Source organism: Metopolophium dirhodum, chromosome 7 (genome assembly GCF_019925205.1).
Source record: "Metopolophium dirhodum isolate CAU chromosome 7, ASM1992520v1, whole genome shotgun sequence".
Lineage (NCBI taxonomy): Eukaryota > Metazoa > Arthropoda > Insecta > Hemiptera > Aphididae > Metopolophium > Metopolophium dirhodum.
The window spans coordinates 30,623,781-30,644,924 of record NC_083566.1 but is presented as its reverse complement, the minus strand read 5'-3'; the positions used below and the strand labels follow the sequence as shown (position 1 = coordinate 30,644,924).

Here is a 21,144-nt window from a genome sequence, read left to right as displayed (position 1 = left end):
TATATTACCACTGGTTTGTTTTTCATTATGATCAAATATATATATAAATATATTTTAATTTACACTATAAGACACAAAAATATTGATTATCGTTAATCATAATTCATAACTTACACATAATAATAAATATTTATTTTTCTAATACTTTCTTAAACATAACATTCTGATATTACCTAAGTAGATTTAAATATTATTAAATTGCAACATACTTCTATATGAATACAAATGTAATAAGGATAGGTACTTCAAAATGTTGTGGTGGGTAACAAAATCATTTTTTATTTTCAAGCAATGGGAGAGTAAACTACAACTATACAAATAATAATAACAAAAAAAATCAAACCTATATAACAACACAACCATGGATCAAGACACTAAATAAATATCTTTAAAAATTTAAATAAATACTTCAATTGTATCTAACTTCTCTTTTTTAAATAAAATATTCACATATCCAATAAGATGATGGCCAGCTAAATATTCAAAGGTAAATTCATTATTAGCAGTGTTTACAAAATTGAAATTTCTATGGGTGTGAATTATATTTTTTAATTGCATGTGTAATTGTGCGTCTCAAATGCATAGGTAGTTCTTCTTTTTTCTACCTTCATTATTTTTATATTAGGTATATCAACTTTACACAGCATAATTGATGTGCTTAATTAATTAATGGAGATTTAACAATTGATTAAATTGTATAAAATAATTAAACATGCATAATTTGATAAGTAGAATAAAATTAATCCAAATATCGGTAAGACAAATAAATAAATCAACATCAACCCCAAATAATGCTATACCACATATTTGATATTGTCAATTCAGGAACTTTTAATAAACTATATTTTTCAATAATAACATTTTAATTTATAACATATATATTTATTTTATTCAGTAATAGGCTTTATAATATATATTAAAAACGCATTATACTTAATATAAATATTTTTGGGAAATAAAATTTCAAAATATCTGAAAAACATTTATTAAGATTTAAATGATGTTCAATAAAATTGACCTTTTTATATATTGACCATATTATTATAAAGTTAAAAAGATATTTGTTAATAGAACTTAAAAATATCTTCCAACACTTTAAACAGGATATCTAGTTTTCAAATGATGTTGAGCAATGAATTATTTTCAGAATTTAGATCTACAATATTGAAAAAAATTGCTTTCTGTGCAAAAATATATATTTTTTTTAAGATTTGTATTATTGCCTTTAATACTATTAATTACTTAAGATGCATAAATAAACAGGGTTTCCATATTTTTGTTATTCAAAATTACAATTATCATAATTGTAATATCATCAAAAAAACCTCTCCTTATCCATCCCACTGAAAGCATTTGCCAAAAGAATGTTATATAAATTCTACACTCAATACTACTCTACGATAAGGAAAAAACAGTTAATTAACACTAGATTAAAACAGGTACAATTAAATAAATTATTATTATTCAATAATGAACAACCGTTACAAAAAATTAACTTCCTCGTAGATGGTATAAATACAAAAAGAATGGATTTCCCAAAAAATAAAAATAGCATTTATGTGATCAACTGATTATAATCTATTTAAATCATTTAAATTTTATTAAAAACAAATAGGATGAACGGCAATCCTACAAGTCTTTAAAATAATTTCAAGATTAAGTCAAAATATAAAAAAAAAATTCACATAAATAATGGTGACATACATTAATATTGATCTTATCATAACTTAAGATGATTAATATAAACTGCAGTACACAGACCCTGCATCAAATGTATTATAATTCAAAGGAGCAAATTTATATTTAAAATTTTTGTTTTTAAATCATTTAAAATGTGGTATTTGCAAGGGTAAATATGTAAATGAATAGAGGAATTTTATAGATTTATAGCTGAATTAATAAAAATCATTTATTGATTTACTTATGAATCACGGTCATAGATAATCATTAACATTCTATAAAATAAAACTAAAAAATAACAGAAAAGTTATAATTTTAAACAGTTTTAACTTTTAACTTAAACCAGAAAAATAACATTACAATTAGTAGATTATTTTTGAAGACGATTATACTATAATTTTGCAATAAAAAAATATATATGATTAAAATATACATATTTTTAAGTGTTGAGTTTAATCTATTTGGTATAAATTGTGCTTTTTATATCAAAATTAATTTGAAGAGGATATTAAAACTGGTCTTCATAATAGAGGAGTTAATAGAATAATAATTCTGAAGCTGATTTTGAGACTAAAGATCCATGTAAATATATTTATTTTGTTTAATTTCCTCAATTATAATTCCATCTTGATTACTTTCAAATTTCAAAGTAACTATAGCTCACGATAGTTTAGAATAACTTGGTGGTGAAAACTTTTTCCTTAAGAACTTTAGAATGTATAATGGTAAACAGCTGACCAGTGTAATCACAGTGACTTTCCATAGGAATGATTCGGTTTGTATGAAATGAGAATCTAAACAAATAAACAAATGATCTGGTTAATAATTAAATTACAGTAAAATTTGCTTATAAATAGAATACAAATAGGTTTCGTGTATAATGATTATTAGCAATGTATTTGTTTGGTTTTCTATCTTATGTCTAATAATTTTGTTTGTATTGTAATGATGATAGTTACGATATTCCAGAAATAATGTGTTTTTTTCAAATGAAAACTGGTATAATATTTGCTTAAAATAATCTAGAATAATAACTCAATTTTTGTTTTGATGAATTTATGGAATTTTAGATTTCGTTCAATGGCGGTAATTTGTAAGCTATTTTGTTTCTACATCAACATTGATACAGTATCAAAATTAATTTAATTGTAATGAATAATTTCTAATTTATTGCTACTTTTGTGACTGCTATTTAATCGAACATGTTATACGCATTTCAGTCACCGTTTTAGTCTATACGTTTTATGTTAATAAATTGAATAAAAACACAATATTTTTTATGAAAATTGTTTTTGGAAAAATTAGTGAAAATAAGAAAGCAATCCAGGGCGCTCACCACTGACCTAATTTGTATGAACATTTTCCAGATTTCAACATATATAATGCTAACAAAACAGGATTGCTAAATCAATCTATTATTAAATTTATATATTATCTTTATATATGCACATTTTTTTTATGTAATCTTTACAGCGGAGTTGGGATGTAATTATCTGATTCTTAAAGTCCCTTGAAGATAGCAAATTTGCCTGTATATATTTTAAAAGTAGTTAAAAACAATATATACTAACCAAAATAATCTTTGAGTAAGATTAATGATAAAATATAAACAGCTAAACTAAAAAGTTCAGCCAACAGCATTAAATAGTGCCATGTGCGCACTGTCAATGCAACCATGATTAGTTCTGTGAGAATTAAAGCTGTGAAACTAATGGCAACAATGTGAATGAATTCATCTTCAAATAGAAACAATGCTCCATACATTATTACACCACCTGCCAAAATACAAAAAATGTTTGTAAAACAGCATTAAATTATTATGTGTATATTCAATATTGTATAAGTTTACCTTGATAAATGCTTATTAAAACCCAAATGAAAAATGTTTTATAAGATAACGACCGTCCTTTGCTCAGTTCTTTATAGAGTTCAGGGTAAGTTAATGCAATTTTAGACAGTACATCTTTATCAAGTACCAAGGAAAATACAGGGAACATGGTGTACAGTGTTGCATATCTGAAATCAATAAGTTGCTTAATTAATAGATCCTTGTAATTAAGTTACAATTCCAGGGCCTATGTTTTAATTATTTTTCGTATTATATATTTTTTAGCACAAAACCAAGCCATATTTTATTTAAATATACTTCACAAATTGTAATTTTTTATTAATCAAAATAATATTATTACTGTCACACATAAGTTGTAAACAGTATAGGTAATTATACAATAATACACTATAATTTCAGACTACACTACTACCCATAGTGAATTATGTACTACACAGTGTAACAACAAAAAATAGGCCCTATACAATATCAATCTTACCCAATCATAAGGAACCCTTGATACAGTGTTACTGATGAGAAGTAAAATACAGCTGAAAATATTGCTTGCATAGTAGATATGATAAGACCTCTATGGATGACAAATTGGCTAAGTGAGGCAGATCTTTTATAACTGTATCGACCATGTACCATGAGTAGTCTAGAAAGGTGTGAAAATTGTGGTACTGAAAAGTCTGCAGCTAAAGATGCTTGACGACCTTCAACACCAGCAATACCAATCCCTAAAATTAAAAATATAAAATTGTTGTATTCGCCCTAATAAGTAACAACAACAGTTATTAACAAATTATTTTATACCCGTGTCAGCCGCCTGAATCATCGAAACATCATTTCCTCCATCACCAACAGCAGCCGTTCTTTTTCCAGTATGTGCTTTAATTAGAGTGACAATTTGTGCTTTTTGGGTAGGAGAACATCGACAGCAAATTACAGCTGGACTTCGGCAGGCAACATCCAGTAATTCTGTTTGATAATACTGTAGACATATCTTAAGAACAAAGATAAAAGTTAATATAAAACACAAAAATTAAATTAAATTCTTATTATTAAACATACTTCCAATGAATCTCCAGTAATAACAAGAGCGCAATCTTGTTTTTTCCTAAAAGCATTTAATTGCTGATGTGCTTCAGTTCTCGTATGTACTGGGTTAAAAATAAATAATTCCTGAGTTCTTGAAACAAGACGAGAACTTTTAGCAATACAAGTGGCAGTTTCTTGCTTATCTCCAGTTAACATCCATATCTAATAAAATATAAATTTATTAAGCAAGCAATTATATTTTATTAAAATTACTCTTACTTTAATTCCTGCATTGCCCAATAATTCTAAGGTTCTACGAACATTTACTTGAAGTTTATCTTCCACCCCTGTTACACACAATAACTCCATTTCACGTTCTAGAGTGTCCACAACAGTTGCTACTCGTTGAGCACGGCCTGTCACAGCTAACCTTGCTGAATTCAAACGAGACTGGCAAAAAATAAATAAAACATAACTTTTGGTCTTTACATTATGATTTGGAATTATAGATAAACAATACACACTTCAAATTCCAAGTACTGTTCTTCAGTTAAATTTTTTCGAGCCACTACCAATGTACGTAAACCTTCTCGTGCCATATTTCCACATTCTTCTTCCAACCAGTCAGTGTATTGAACAATAGATGACATAACTACATCCGCTCCTTTTAAATAGAATGTAATATCTCCAGAGGCAACATCTTTAACAATTATTCCCATTCGTTTGGTTTCTGATGTGAATGGAAACATTTGTAATATTGTATAATTGAGTATATCTCCAGCAGATGTACGTAATTGAAGTGATGTCAAATCTCTCTTTATTACAGCTAAACCTACATCTTCAGTCCACTTTACTAATGCAATCTATGACAAATATAAATCAATTTTTTAAAGTTATAAAATTCTAAGTTTTTAACAAATATAAGATATGTATACCTCGTCAGGACTAGAAGCTTGATAAGTACACTGTGAACGAGAAAGTAGACTTTCTTTAATATAGTGTTGATCAGCTTCAGACCTGAGTTCGACTGGACTATCAGTACTAAAATCAAACATTTAACATATATTTTTTTTAATGCAAAATTAATTTCAATTATTTATCAAATGCTGTCTGTAAAAAAAATAAAACTAACATATTGCCCTGAACATTATTTTCAATAACAGGAGTCACATTATGACACAGCGCTATAGCTTTAACAGCATCATGAAGACGAGTTTGCTCAGAGCGTCTTATCTTAAATGATGTCGAACCCTGAGACAAATTACGATTATGTGTGGGCTCAACTGCTCCACAGAAGGTCATTTTTAGTTGTTCAGCAACCTACAACAATATTAATAATTAATATTATACCTTAATACTAATTATAGAAGTATAAATAAATTTATCTAACCTGGTCAAAAGACTCAGCACCATAAGAAACAGTCCCTAAATGAAGTCGTTTAAATACCATTGAATTTTGAGTAAGTGTCCCAGTTTTATCTGAAAATAAGTATGATATCCGGCCCAGTTCTTCTGGAATTGTTGTACATCTTACTACTGTATCTGGCATTTCTTCATCTCTTTGCATAGACCATGAATAGAATGCTTTACCCATGTCCAAATTTACCCTCAAACTAAATTAAACAACAAAAACAAGTATATAATTTATTATTATTGTTCATATAAATAAAGTTTTGTAAATTAACCTGATTGGTATAATGTATGAGAATAGTAATACAAATCTGAACATGTAACGATACCATGGACCACTGAAACCTTTTAAACACATCATTACAAAGGCCAGACCAACCACAGCACAAAAAAGTAGCTGAAAATTAAAATATAATGTGAACATACGATATAAGTAAAAAAAAAAATAATAATAATGTATTAAAAAAAAAAATGTCAACAATACCTTAGTTAACTGATTAATTTCTATATCCAAGAGTCCAACTTTACTTCGAGGCTGAGAATTATTCATAACAGACCTGGTTTCAGCACCAGTGTAAACAACAGCACCAAGTGCTGAACCATTAGCTACAACACAGTTAGCCCATAATGTATTTTCTACATCAAGACTCACTTCTTCCCCATTATCTTGCTAAATGATATATTATAAATAATTAATGATTTAATAATAATAATAAAATAATATATTCTCTTACTCTTCTAAATGTTCCTATGAAACTGTGAATATCTCTTTGAGGTTTTTCAGCAAAAATAGTAGCTGTAATATCAAACAAACGTGCATCACAATCTAATTTTTGAGTGTCTCCAATAGCAAGACGTAATTTCCAATCAGTTTCTCCATCCATTTGATCAGTTCGTACAAAACAAGCACCAGATTTTTCAGTAGTTCTTAATAACACCATATCAGCTGGGACTCTTTGATCTTTTTCTACTAGCACCTAATAATTAAATTTAATAAAACTTAATACATTTTTAGCTGTATTTTATTAATAATTACAAAAAACAAATCTTACTAAGTCTCCAACTTTGAGTTTTGACGATGATACATACTCTGTACCAATATTGTGATCTTTACCACGTATTAGACGTTTGTATTTTTGTGAATTTACTTCTTCATCTCGTTGCCACCTTCGAATATCATCAACACCTTCACGAAATAATGTGACAGCCAATACAAATATCTACAACATTAAATACCACAAGTAAGTATTGATAATTTTATTTTTTTACAATGTTTAATACCAGTGGTCCCCAATATGTATAGAGGTATCCTAATCTTAGTTCAGGTACAAATTGACTCATAGCCATCAGAAGAAAATAAAGATTCAAAAAGAATTTGAACTGTTGATAGAGCACCTGGAAATACATTTAAATGATTTTTTTAATTGATAAGTCGTATTATTATCAAAGTATAAAGTTTCAAACCTTTGGGAGGAATGTTATTATGGTGTACTTCTGATTGCGTATGACATTTGGGGAATACTTTTCGGTGCTTTGTTTCCCAATGACAATAGTACGTGAAGTAAGTTCCTTCTTGCGGAAACATTTTTGCCAAATCCATTGGCAAAATCTGTCAAAAATTTATATCTAACAATACTCTACTTGCATAAATATAATACAATAATATAAAATATCCATACATATTTAAATTAATATATTTTACAGTCTAAGACAATTCAGGCATTGATGATAATAACTGGTCAGTATCTTAATTTTCTAGATAAGTTAATCAATAACAATAAAAGGTATTCCTTAAGTTGATGCTTAAGAATAAGTATTGCTTAAATTAAGGTTGGTCACAACCTACCTTAAGCATTGCTTTTAGTTATTATCAATTTTTTTTTTATTTTGGCTTAAGCAATACTTATTTTCAAGCATCAACTATGAATACGGCCATAAATGTTGAACTTATGTATTAAGTAAATATTTGTGAGTTGGATTTGTTCTTTGATAGTTATTTTTTTAGGCCACTTTTTAAAAATCCATTAAAATTCAAAATTAAATAGAATGATAAAGATAAAAATAAAAGCCCATTCTCTATACATAGTAAGAAAAAAATAACTAAAATTTTTTTTAAATTGTAAGTCACATTGGATAACAAATATTAACATTTAGTTTAGACCAAGACATATTAATTGATTGCTTACAAATAAATTAAGAAATTAACAAAATATTATTTTGGTGTAATGCAATTATTGGTGGTTTATAACTTATAAGATAAAACAGTACCTACCTATTGCAATAAACAATATAAACAATTTCAAAAACAGCATTAATTAATAATGGCCTAATATTAACATTGATTTAATTATAAACGAATACTACCTATATTTTATTATCAATAATGAATAATGACCAATTATTATCACTGTAATTTATATTATATTGACATTTATTGATCTCAAAATGTAGGTAACTATTAAAAACTTCCAAAATTATTTTTAGTTTTTATTATTATTTTATAACTTAGAAAGTTAAAAGTTAAAGTAAGATAAAATATTTATTCTGTGGTATAAGAAAAATTAATTAGAATCCCAAATATCATATTAAATATTTAATACAGTAAAACCAAAAATTAATAAATAGTAGGTATAAAATATATGTATGTACCAAATATAAAAAATATATTGCTAACACAGGTTAATTATGTAAATGCTCCTACAACTGAAAAATTCTAGTATATTAAAGTAGGTATGATGTATATAATGTCTTTTACGCATGATACGTTCTTAAGTATTTTGTTACTAGTCCTATTATTAATATTACTTTCATACTCGATAAATTTTATTTTAACATACAATTAATATAAAATTACCCATTTAGAAACAAAACAATACATGCAAGAAGCTAACTTATGTAAAAAGCTAAGCAATTTAATTATTCTTAAGTTAGTAGGTTTAATAAAAAAAAAATAAGCAAAATAATCTTACATAAATATTAAAAACAAATACTACATAAATAATATACTAACTAACTATAAGCTTAATGTGTTGTAGTTAAAAACACGCTATCACTTCAATCATAAAATTAAATTAAAAACATGAAGTAATAATTAATTTCATTGTAGTAATTTTTCTTTTTAAAATTTAAATTAAAAATGTATGTAAGTTTTGGTGTTAGTCGTGTTTAATACGAGATTAGGTTAGGTTCACCTAACCTTAAACAGCCGACTACAAAACCAAAAAATTAAAAAAGGGTGAGCTATAATTTTTTTTGAATAACCTAATCAAAATTTAAACTGTATAAATCTAAAATTCAAACATTGTAATGTTTTTATCAATTACATATTACAAAAAAATATATTTCAATTATATTAAAAGGTAGAAAAACAGTTTCATGATAAATTATTGTTTAGCGTCATGATTTAATATTATTGGTTGGTAATTTTTATAAAATATATAATAGGTAATATATTAAAATTTAATAATCATATAATGAAAAAAAAAATACTTATAGAATTTATTTAATATGAATAAGTACAATTTTAATCTACAAATAACACTATTAGTATAAAATAGTACATATTTTGAATACATATATCAATCTAAAATTCAACCTTTAAATTACATCCTATCTCTAAAAGAAATATAGGTTTTTATTATATAAATTAAAATTGAAAAAAAAAACAAATTCTACTGTTCAGGAATATCTGAAGACAGAATTCTATATGGGTTATAAATTTAAATATTATAAAGTTAAACAAAATAGGAAAAATTATCATTCTTAATTTTTGCTCACCCTTTTTGATATTTGTTAGCCCAGCTAGGTCTTGACATACCTAACTTAAAATTTATAGTTAGGCTATTATAATATTATATTAGTAAAAATACCAAATTGGGATCCTACCTTAATTTACTTTTTTTCTCTTCTGTCATGACTGTAAAAATATAAACAGGCAGGAGAATGTGTCACAATCTGAAATAATAGGACACAAACTCCATGAAATACGAAAAACTTGTCAAAGCACTATTATGGCTTAGGTACTTTTGTCAAACTTTTAAAATAATAAGGAAAAATAAATTCATTTAATGGATTTTTGGTGATTAATCAGGAACCTACTTATATAAAAAAAAACAATTATTTATCTAAAAATTCTTTCAACCTAATAGAAATAAGTTGGAAATTGTAAATGTAATCTTGTAACCTTAAAAATCATTATTGCGTTTAATGACAATATTATTAATTGTGGATTTTAAGAGTTGAATATAAAGCTTTCGGGTGAGGTCTCATTTGAAATAAGACAACACACAATAATATAATGTATATAACTCATGCGGCATAACTTTTTTTATTTATATTTTATAATAAATACCAAGTTGACTAATTTATAAAATGTAACCAGGTAAAAGGAAACATGCAACAACATTTGCAGGGCCACTCAGAAAAAAAAATATTTTAAGAGCTAAAATTAAAACTATCAAATAAATAACTTTTTCTTGCCTATTAATAATAAGATTTGTGTGCTTGTCATATAATCAAACAACAAATATAATGAAATGTATTTAAATGCCAAATAAAGAGTTTATGTAAATGAAACAAAATGCCATTATTTCTTATACCTACTTTTATTTCCTATTTTAATATATTTATATAGATAACATATACCTATTATATTTGTAAGTATTCAAATTATTTTATTCCATTGGTCTGGTAGGATTAACAACAATAACATTATTTACATAAAAATAAATTATCAATGTGTTTACATTGATGTATTTATTATTATATTATATAAACGAGGTTACTATAAATTTATATACATAATATACTTTTGTCTTTTTTATATGTTTCTATTAAGAGGACAAATGCGCATGTGTTGTTTCCATCTTACTAATGCATACCAGCTTGGTAAATTTTATTTTAAGAAGAATCCGTTTAACTCTGTTATCATTTTGATTTATGAGAGTGAATTGATCATATTTAAAGGTGAGCTTATTACCTAGAGCCCCTCGTAGAATTGAGTATACTGCAGTGTTGGGAAGGAACGCGTTCCTTGAGGAACGCGTTCCTTTTATAGGAACGAAGCTCGGAACGCGTTCCATTTAAAATATAGGAACGAGGAACGGGAACGAGTTCCTATTTTGAAGGAACTTGAACGAAAATTTCCGTTCCTCAAATAATGAAAAAATTTTAACACGTTGAGTGCCACAGTATATTTTATGAAGCGCATATAGTGTGTTTCCGCGCCAAAACTGAGCCGCGACGCCGTCGGTCGACTACGTGTCGTGTTCCGGGTCGTTTCCGGTTCCGCGCGCCAAATTAGTTCTTCTCAAACAAAACAAAATGTCAGTATAAAAATATTTTTTCAAATAAATTGAATTAAAAAAAAAAACAGATTGTTGTATCATACTATGTCCTATACTCCTATGGGCTATAAGCCTATAACCTATAGCATGTCTCTATGTGTGGTGTATCGTGTATAGTACACACTATACACTGTATACTATACTACTATAGTAATATAAATGTATAATATTATGCAATTATGCAATATGAATGTATATATATAAAGTTTCAAGTCTACGCTATACAACTTTTGAATTATAACAAAAAAAATCTAAGACAAATCATTTTTGTTAAAAATCGGTGCTCCTAGAAAGGAGTGAGTTAACCGATTTCAGTGGTGGTCAATGGTGTTTTTTGCGAAAAATTTTTAAGTCAGAAATAATCGGTTAACTCTCTCGGTTCGATTATTTCTGACTTAAAAATTGTTCGCAAAATACACCATTGACCACCACTCAAATTGCAAAAAAAGGAACATGAAGGAACGGGAACGCGTTCCTTTTTAAAAAGGAACGGGAACGCGTTCTTATTTCGAGACAGGAAAGAGGAACGGGAACGAGTTCCTTTCTTACAGTAGGAACGAGGAACGGGAACGAGTTCCTTTCTTACAGTAGGAACGAGGAACGGGAACGAGTTCCTTTTTAAAAGGAACTTTCCCAACACTGGTATACTGTAATTATGAAGCAAATTATGAGCATTTTATAATTGTAAATATCTTGTACATTTTAAAATAATTACAACTTGCTTTGAAATTAAAATATAAAAATAAACTAACCTAACCTAACCAATGAGGTTCTAGATTATTATTAATATTCATAGCATTAAACTTGATAATAGATATTGACTCTAATATTAAAAATAACAGACACAGAGTAAAATTGATTCTTCTTAACGTAAAATTGACTATGTCATGCGTTAGTCAGATGGATATAACACATGCGGATAAAATGTCCTCTTAAAAAAAAAGGTTTTAAATTCTTATACATTTTCTCAATCATTTCATGTTCACTCAACTCTATTCCATTCAAGAAAAAACTGAACAGCAGACAAAAAATTGTATTTGTTTGCACAATCCTAATTACTAACAATAATAGCTACCCAAAAGCACCCAATGTCATTGTTCATGCACATGTCGATTTATTATTATTTGAAATTGAGTGTATTATTATGTACCTAGTATTATTATAAACCAATTGCATTTCTTAAATAAGTATAATTCTATATAGTATCAGAGTTCTTGACTTTACACAAATTGAATATCCTCACTATAATTACAATTTACTTTTGTGTATACTGTGTGTACTACAACCGGAGAAAAACATATATGTTTTTGAACTTTTTTACATAATGTTGTATACTATGACATTTTTCTTACATTTCATTATTTCTATATGATATTTAAAATGATTTTATAATACATTTTCTAGTATCAACTATATACTAATATAATATTCAGTAACTAATGAAAGACATAACTATCAAGTTCAAATTTAATATTTTTAGTATAACACGGGGTATAATATAATAAATAATTAGGTAATTTAATATGTAGGTAAATATTATTATTTATAATCATTAGTAAAAAAATATGGTACCTATAATATTAACGCTCTAGAATACTAAGTATTCTTGTTTAATATACATAAAGTAAATTTTATTAAGACGAGTACCTACCAGGTACTTATAATACTAGTTTACTGTTAAAACTAAAAATATTATCATATTCAATAATAGGTAAAAAAAACATTAAAATTTAAAACTTAAGAACTAATATTGTATTTTCTTTGTATCTCAAATATTCAATAAATTAATATGAACTACGATTCAGTTTGAGTATCTAGAAAAATATAAAAGGCCATATTATATAGTACAATGTATCAGTATGCCACATAAAAAAATTATAAAAATAAGAACCTATTTAGATTTTTTTCTGTACTAACGTTTAACATCTATCTAAATATATATAGCTCGTACATAGATATGTAAGTACCTATTAGTTGTAATTTTCTAATAACATTTTCTTTTTTTAAATATTAATATATATAATATATATGGGGAATAAGATTCAAATAATGAATAGGTAAAAAGAAAAACTATCAGATGCATAGAAATAAAGTTATATATTATGATACCTACAAAATAAATTAAAATAATTGTTAGTAACATTAAGATTTTATAAATGTAATTTCAACATAACCTAAATGATTTAATTCATTATATACTTAGCATTACTAATAATATTAAATAAGACAATAAGTCGGTAGATACATTAGTTTGTTTTGCTTATGACAGTTATGACAGAAAAATTAGGCCATTATTTACTCGATTATTTAATTTAAATGTATACAAATAAAAATATCTAAGAATCCATAAAGCGTATAAAAATATAATTATTTTATTTACTTACAAGTTACAACTAGTATGGAATTGCGAATTATAAAGATAAAGAACCAATATTGATAGTCACATACGAGTCACATATTACTGTTTATTGTATAACATGAAGGTATGAGTCTATGTATGAGTGTATGACACATTCATCATATCTTCTCCCTTCCTAAATTAAAATAAATGTATAACCACCTGATTGAAAAAAATTATAGCTTAATTTTGTAAATATTATAACAAATCAACATATTTAATAGACATAAGTATCTAATCATTACCTACTTAAAAACCATAAAACATTATTATCAAGAGTAGACTTTATGTGCTTAAGTATCATTAAAATATGCATTTTTATTTTTATAATTATACATTTTAAAAATACAATAAAAAAAAAATTAAAATAAATGTCAATAAATTTAAAACATTTAGGTTTTTTGTACCTAAATTAATGGTATTTGATTTATCTAATTTAGGACATAATTTTATTGATACCATATGAATTCATTGTAGGGTACTTTCCTGTTATACGAGACTACGGCTATTATCCTGACTACCACCCAAGACTATACATCCGTTATCGCGACTACCATCTTTTATTTATGGATTTACCATTTTTGTTCATCTTCGTTTTCGGCAACATCAACAATAATATTATTCTTTGTATTATTATTATTTTATTGTTTTTAGTGGTTGTACGCTGAGTGTAGCGTTTACCGTGTAAAATATATGACGAATGATTACTGGGTATTAAAATATTTTTTTTATATAATAAATTAGAATTTAGACATTTCAACAATACCTGCATATTAAAAAAAATATAAAAGAATTAAATATGATTAATAAAAATAAAGTAGTCTGTGGTAATAGTAAAGTGTATACATTTTGGTAGTCTTAGATAACAGGATTGTGATATTTCACAAAACAATCGCAGTAGTCGTGATAACAGAGATAGTCTTGGGTGGTAGTCGCAATAATAGCTATAGTCTCGTATAACAGGAAAGTACCCATCGGTAGTATGCAGTGGTATAGTGGAGGGTAATTTTATATTTATGAGTGTACCTACCTTTGACAAAAATCGTGGTATGCAGGTTAGGCGTGTACCCATAAACTTTTTTAGGACTACATCACTGGTAGTATTTCATATTATACAATAAAAATATAAAACAATGAACTAGAATCTAGATACAAAAATAATTATACCTTAAGTATCTGATATGTAATTATATGAAATAAATGTGGTTCATTGAGCAGAAACCTAACTAATAAGTCATATGTAGTACTGCAGTAGGCTGTATTATTGATTTTTTTGTCATAGACAATAATTTTTAATTAATTTTTTTATCTTTTTATATCCAAGTACGGTTTACATTTGAATTTTATTTAAAATTGTTCGAAATATTTTATTAGAACTACAAATATATGCATTTTATAATTATTTACAAACATAACAGGTAACATCCATACATTCATAGGCAGGTGTATCATTTTAAATGTTATATCTAGATATCATATCATATTATCATGTCTCAATTATGTACTTTACAATTAATGTAAATGTAAAATATTAATACAAATGTAAGTTTAGAGAATTAATTGTTATTATGATTATCAAAGTGTAAAGAATAAAACAAGGAACTCAATTCCAAAACTAAGTAGATTGTGACTAGTGGTCAAGAAGTAGAAAATAAATTTGTTAAAAATCTTGAAAGCGATTTAGATAACTGTACCTACTTAATAATTTAAATATATGTATAGCATACAGTATGGTTAGTAATTATTAGGTACTTAATACCTATCAAATAATAAATAACCCCTTAAATAATTCCAATAATAAGTGACTTCCGCAGGCATGAAAGATTTGTTGGATTAATTAATAAAAGATTTAAAAACTTATATTCAATTTCATTAATTGTTTTAATCATCAAAGCATACCTAAGTTAAATAATTAGAAGTTTCACAGTTGATTTACATATATACAGATATAGTTAATGATATTAGCCTAATAGTCTTAAAATACTTGCCACGTTAAGCAATGCTACTGTTATTTCCAGGACACCCGCAGCGTTATAAAAATGCAGAAAATAGAAACTGCAGCCTATTCATGCCCCTTAACCACTTTCATTATGTCCACTAAGTTAATATAAGTGTATATAGAAACTATGTAAAAAAGTCAATAAAATATTAAGTAGGTACCTACCAAATATTATATCGATTAAAATATTGTGAGGATGGTAAATTAAATTACTAATTGTAAATTAATAATTATACTATAATACCTATACCTATTTGTCTACAATATTATTGTAGGTATAAATAATACCTAGGAACTATTTTATTTATTATACAATGGATTACTTATACCTATAATTTAGTTTGAACATGTGGCCAATTAATTAGATAGGCATGACAATAAATAATATTTACCTATACCTAATGAATGCAAATTTGGATAAAATATAAAAATGATCTAATGAAAATTTTTAAACTTTTAGCTGTATAACAAAATATAAATAATTATTAGGAACAATATTGTTGTATATTTAAAGGCATTGAAGTGAAATCAGTTTGAATGAACCTGACATTTTACAGGACAAAAAGGTAATTGAAGAAAAAACCATTATAGGTATGTTTGTGAGTGTAAAACTGTTAAATGATCACAATTGACTTGCAGAGATGCCACCAAGATGACAAACACTGCATCACATAATAAGTAGGAAGCTGTATAAGCGTTTTTCCTGACAGGATGATGTGGCAGACAGGTATTTTCAGGGGTATTTTCCAAATATAATTGGTCGATATAAAAAAAGAGACCAACAGATAGGGTAGGTACCTCCTATATGTACAAAAAAAATATTTATTTATTAAATTATTTATAAAATGAGGTTTTAGCAAACAGATATTAGTTAATAATATTATTATCATTTGTAATTGCGCAATATGGACAACGGGCAATTTTGATGGGTGGGTGGCAGAGAGAGGTGTTTCAGTGTTTGAGTCAAACCTGTTGAAGACGTTATTGGTTTCCCGAGGCTTATTCAAAAGCGGAATGTCCTCTTTGACGGTCAGAGTGGTCGTGGATGAAGACGAGTTCATTTCCACCAAACAAACACCTGCACCGGCGGGCGAATCCATAAAATCAATCACATAATTCTGCGATTGCGCCCGTTATAGACGGCGGCGGCGGCGTTGACGACCTACACAAAGCTCTACGCGGCGCACGGCAGAAAATTGAATAGTATGAGATCTTACACACGACAAGGGTAACAGGCGACGAGAAAAATGTCGAGATTGCCGTGTTTTACTTCGCAAATATTATTATTTATTTTTTGGTTGATGCGCAGATCGTTTTCAAAGCGCTCACAAAGAGTCGTAGGATACGATATGGTCGGATCAACGAGTATGTAGGACAAAAACGACGTGTTCGACCGCAGATCGGACGGCCACTGAACAGTGAACAACACTGAACTGGCAACTGCCCGAACCGCAGCTTAGCGGCGACGCTGCGACGGCCGACGAGTGGTTTTGGCGGGGAAGGAGAAGTGGTCGGAGGGGCAGTGGGACGTGGCGGCGGCAACAGAACACTACGGAGCACGGACACGGTCCCGTTCTTCGGGCTTGGCGCAGGCGAATCACCGACCGAACGACCAAACGAGTCGATATTATCAACGCGCGCGAATGTCAAGGTTCAATTCATGGCATAAGCAACGCGTTGCGCAACTCCATTATCACCGCCGCCGGTTCTTCCAAGACCGAGTGACCGACCGCGACGCCGCCGTTACGATGATAAAAAGAAATGCGTTCACGACTGTCCGGACAATTATGACATGTCCACCAAGAATTACATTATATAATATTATTATCTTTTATATATCGTGGTCAATAGTCAATAATAATGTCTCAATATTTAATATTATTTATAATGTCAAACTAACATTTTAGAATGATAAAATTGTATTCGTCAATAGAATGTCCATGGTTCGTCGAGCGTTGCGTTCATTATTTTAAATATAGTAATAGGTATTAACATAAGCAATAGGAGCCTCCTATTTACAAAGACGCGAATGATAGCACCTCCAGAGTCCTGGCTCCAGTGCTCTCACCTTGTAATATAGTTACGACATGTTAAAAGAATTTTTTTTTTTAACCTATTATTATCACTACGGAAATTATAAAAATCAAAAATACTATACTATTCAAACACCAATTATATTATTGCAATGTTTTGGATTTAAGTCTATAATATTATAAATTATGATATAATGAATAGATATATTATATTATATATATATATATAATATACATTATAAATAGTTAATAACCGCGATTCGAATACGGACACGCAGTAGATGATGCCGGGCTGCATGAAAAATTGATTCATTTATTTATAATGGTTCACTGATATCATTGGCCGATAAATTATGTTTGAGGGACCATTAGCTTTAGTTCAGTATTGATTTATTAAATGTTTAGTGATTGTTTGTACAACTGTCTCAACTAGGAATTATTGAGATAAAAATTAATGTAGGGGGTAAATTATGTTATTATTAGAGACGTTATTTCATGTAGGACCCGATTTTTAAATTTCAACAAAACGAGTAAACTGGATTTTAATTGTTTTTATTATTTGAGAATTGAATCACTTAAATACTTCTAATGATTTATCTAATATAGTAATATGTCGCATTATCCAGAGGGAATCTCGATAAAAAAATCCGATAAAATGTTTCTTGACAATATCAATAAGTACACATTATAATTATGGGCAGCATTGAGTTATATTATTATTATTAATTATAATAAATCCATAATAGATAATTATTTTATCGTTATATTTTTTATTATTATTTTATAATTATATTTATTTTAATTACTTTATTCAGTACGAATGTAAATAAATAAAAAATGCATAGAAATATTTTTCACGCGTTTTTGATCAATCGGTCGCAGCAAGACAAGCGGAATTATTCAAACTTTAAAAACTATTATTCCAACGTCCAACAAATAATGAAAAATTAATTCAAGAATTGCGTATGCAACAATAGGTAATGCTACAATGTATTACTGGTATCACTAATGTGTGCATGATTGAGAATTGACTGTTGAGATAAATTTTTGTTCCCTGTAGTAAAGAGTCTATACTATAATACAGAGTATAGAGCATTTTGGGATGTTTCAAATTTCTGTACCTACCTAATTACAATTTAGTTTACAATAATTACACTCGTAAACATCGTTGCCTGTCATATGTATAGTTGTCACGTTGACAACAATAAAAATAAAAATGATTAATTAACAAAAGCACAAACTAAGATAAATTATACTTGGTTCGTGACAAAAGTGAGACATGAGTGATAAGTGAATTTATCACATCGGTCACAAACTAAGATAATAATAATTATTAATTATTAATAAACCTATTAAATAAATCTTTGACCATTATGGTTTATACAGTAGACCAAGATAAAAATAACACTGTCATTATTCTTTAACCATATCAAGTAAAGGCGTAAATACGTTATCATGTAAATATGTAATATAATAAAAACTATTATAAATTCCGTTAGTAATAATGTGAACACAAAGTCGGTGCACAGTAGCTTAAGTTGATCCAAATTTTGGGGGTTGCAAAAGTTCTCAAAATATCTCAGATCCGTTGATGGCTTTTTTGCCTCTTTCCAATACAACCAATAATTTATTAACAATTTGCATACTATTTGGCTAAATTAATAATATATTTAAAATTTTTTTTATTTCATTTTATTTATGAATTATAGTAATTAATAGAGAGATAATTCAAAAATTTAACTAATTCCAGAAATCTCTGGGGTTGCAATACAATACCTTTGCAATCTCCAGTTTACGCCACTGTACCCATGTACATAACCATTTATACTGACAAATTGCTGTATTTTACTAGATATTTAATACATTTTTTGATGTCCTGAACTGCTGAACCTACCAACCTATAGAAGTCATAAGGAAGAGTCTAATTTGCAGACGCTACTTACTATATTACTATGCTTAGTGCTATTTCTACTATTCTACTTCTAGGTATTTCTAATATTGTTACTCATAATTCATAGACTTAATAATGTTTTTTATTTCAATCAATATTACTACTCAGTACTCACTAGTTACTACTACTGTTTTGTTAGTGGCTTAATTCAAAATCCACTGTCGTTAATTGGAATTTACCATTTTTCGTTAATAGTAATCTCTAATTAGCAATATAAATTGAGTTTATAGATAATTTATAAGTTTATAACACTGATGTAAAATGTACATATGTATACATTGCATATTATTTTTGAAATTTAAAATTACAACTTACCTATTAAGTATTTTGAATATTGTGTAATATGTATGAGCTTTTTTAATTTTTCATACCCTAAATAAACTCAAATATTATGACAAAATACACCCATTAGATTGGCAGTAAAGTTAGTATGTTTCCAAGCCAAACTAAACACACTGCAAAACACTCGTAAATATCCACCAATGTTCATTGCTATAGTATTGTAATTTGTAAGATACTCACCCACAGAATAGGAGCGAAGAGACCCTAGCCCATCTGCTTTTGTAGTAGACGTTGTGCTTCTTAAATGGCGTCATGTCATCACTAGACAAAAAGCAGTCGGAGTCATCTCCATCGAACTGTCTCTCCGCTTGGCTTAATAACAATGGTATATTCTCTGTCTGCAGACTTTTTTTCACCTTAACGGGGCAGACGACAAAAATTCAGATTTAAACTGGAGCTGGCAATACCAGAGGACTTGCAAATGTATACATATGGTTATACTCATGTTTACTATGGCTTCAATATACTCACTCGTTTCATTTAAGTACGATGTTGTCAATTTGTCAAAAATCGAAATAAACATTTTAATGAATATTTCAATGAATGGAGTGCCGGCTGTCCATTTCACGGGAAATGTATACTGTATAGTATAGGTCACGTACAATAAAATGTAAATGCAAATAATGACAACTGAAAACAACCGTCTAATGTTTTTATTATTATCATTTGTTAAAAATTCTAAGTACAAAAGTCAGAAAAAAAAATAATATAATAATACGATAGGTATACAACTGTTTGGACGACAAGAGTTAGATAATATCTGATTAGTGATTAGGGATATCACGTTGAGCTGTGAACTCGTTGAACTGAAAAATAATCGACCGGCTAGACGAACGTCACCACCTTCATTATAATCATATTGATATTTTTCGGCTTACTTATTTTCCATGTTCCAAGTCCAACTAACCAGCTGTAGATACTAAAGTCTATAGATATTAGATTCAATCGTGAATTTAATAATAAATTGTTTCACGGATTCAATAATGGACAATTTAGTACGATATATTATATAGTATAATATACTAAATTACTAAATTACTAAATAAATTACAAACACTCACTAGACAGTCCCTACGACCCTACCACGATTTAACTATTTAAGATAGTATACTCGAGC

At 27.7% G+C, this 21,144-nt stretch overlaps 1 protein-coding gene across 5 annotated transcripts; it reads right to left on the bottom strand.

Moving 5' to 3' along the window:
• Positions 1-1,219: 1,219 nt before the first annotated feature.
• Positions 1,220-20,755, bottom strand: LOC132948074 (probable phospholipid-transporting ATPase IIB). Of its 5 annotated transcripts, none has more exons than XM_061018364.1 (19): positions 20,499-20,755; positions 20,208-20,383; positions 7,424-7,568; positions 7,241-7,354; positions 7,012-7,179; positions 6,694-6,936; positions 6,444-6,629; positions 6,235-6,356; positions 5,940-6,162; positions 5,682-5,869; positions 5,485-5,590; positions 5,074-5,412; positions 4,829-4,999; positions 4,583-4,771; positions 4,325-4,514; positions 4,008-4,248; positions 3,530-3,696; positions 3,252-3,455; positions 1,220-2,474 (listed from the first exon to the last, which is right to left on the bottom strand). In XM_061018364.1, exons 1-19 carry the CDS (start codon positions 20,505-20,507, stop codon positions 2,341-2,343), a joined length of 3,315 nt encoding a protein of 1,104 aa, XP_060874347.1. In that variant the 5' UTR covers positions 20,508-20,755; the 3' UTR covers positions 1,220-2,340. The 5 variants fall into 5 exon arrangements, with proteins under 5 accessions (XP_060874347.1, XP_060874350.1, XP_060874349.1 ...); XM_061018367.1 differs by lacking the exon at positions 20,499-20,755 and adding an exon at positions 9,845-9,913 and having other exon boundaries at positions 20,208-20,325; XM_061018366.1 differs by lacking the exons at positions 20,208-20,383; positions 20,499-20,755 and adding exons at positions 9,845-9,913; positions 16,671-16,811.
• Between the last annotated feature and the right edge of the window lie 389 nt (positions 20,756-21,144).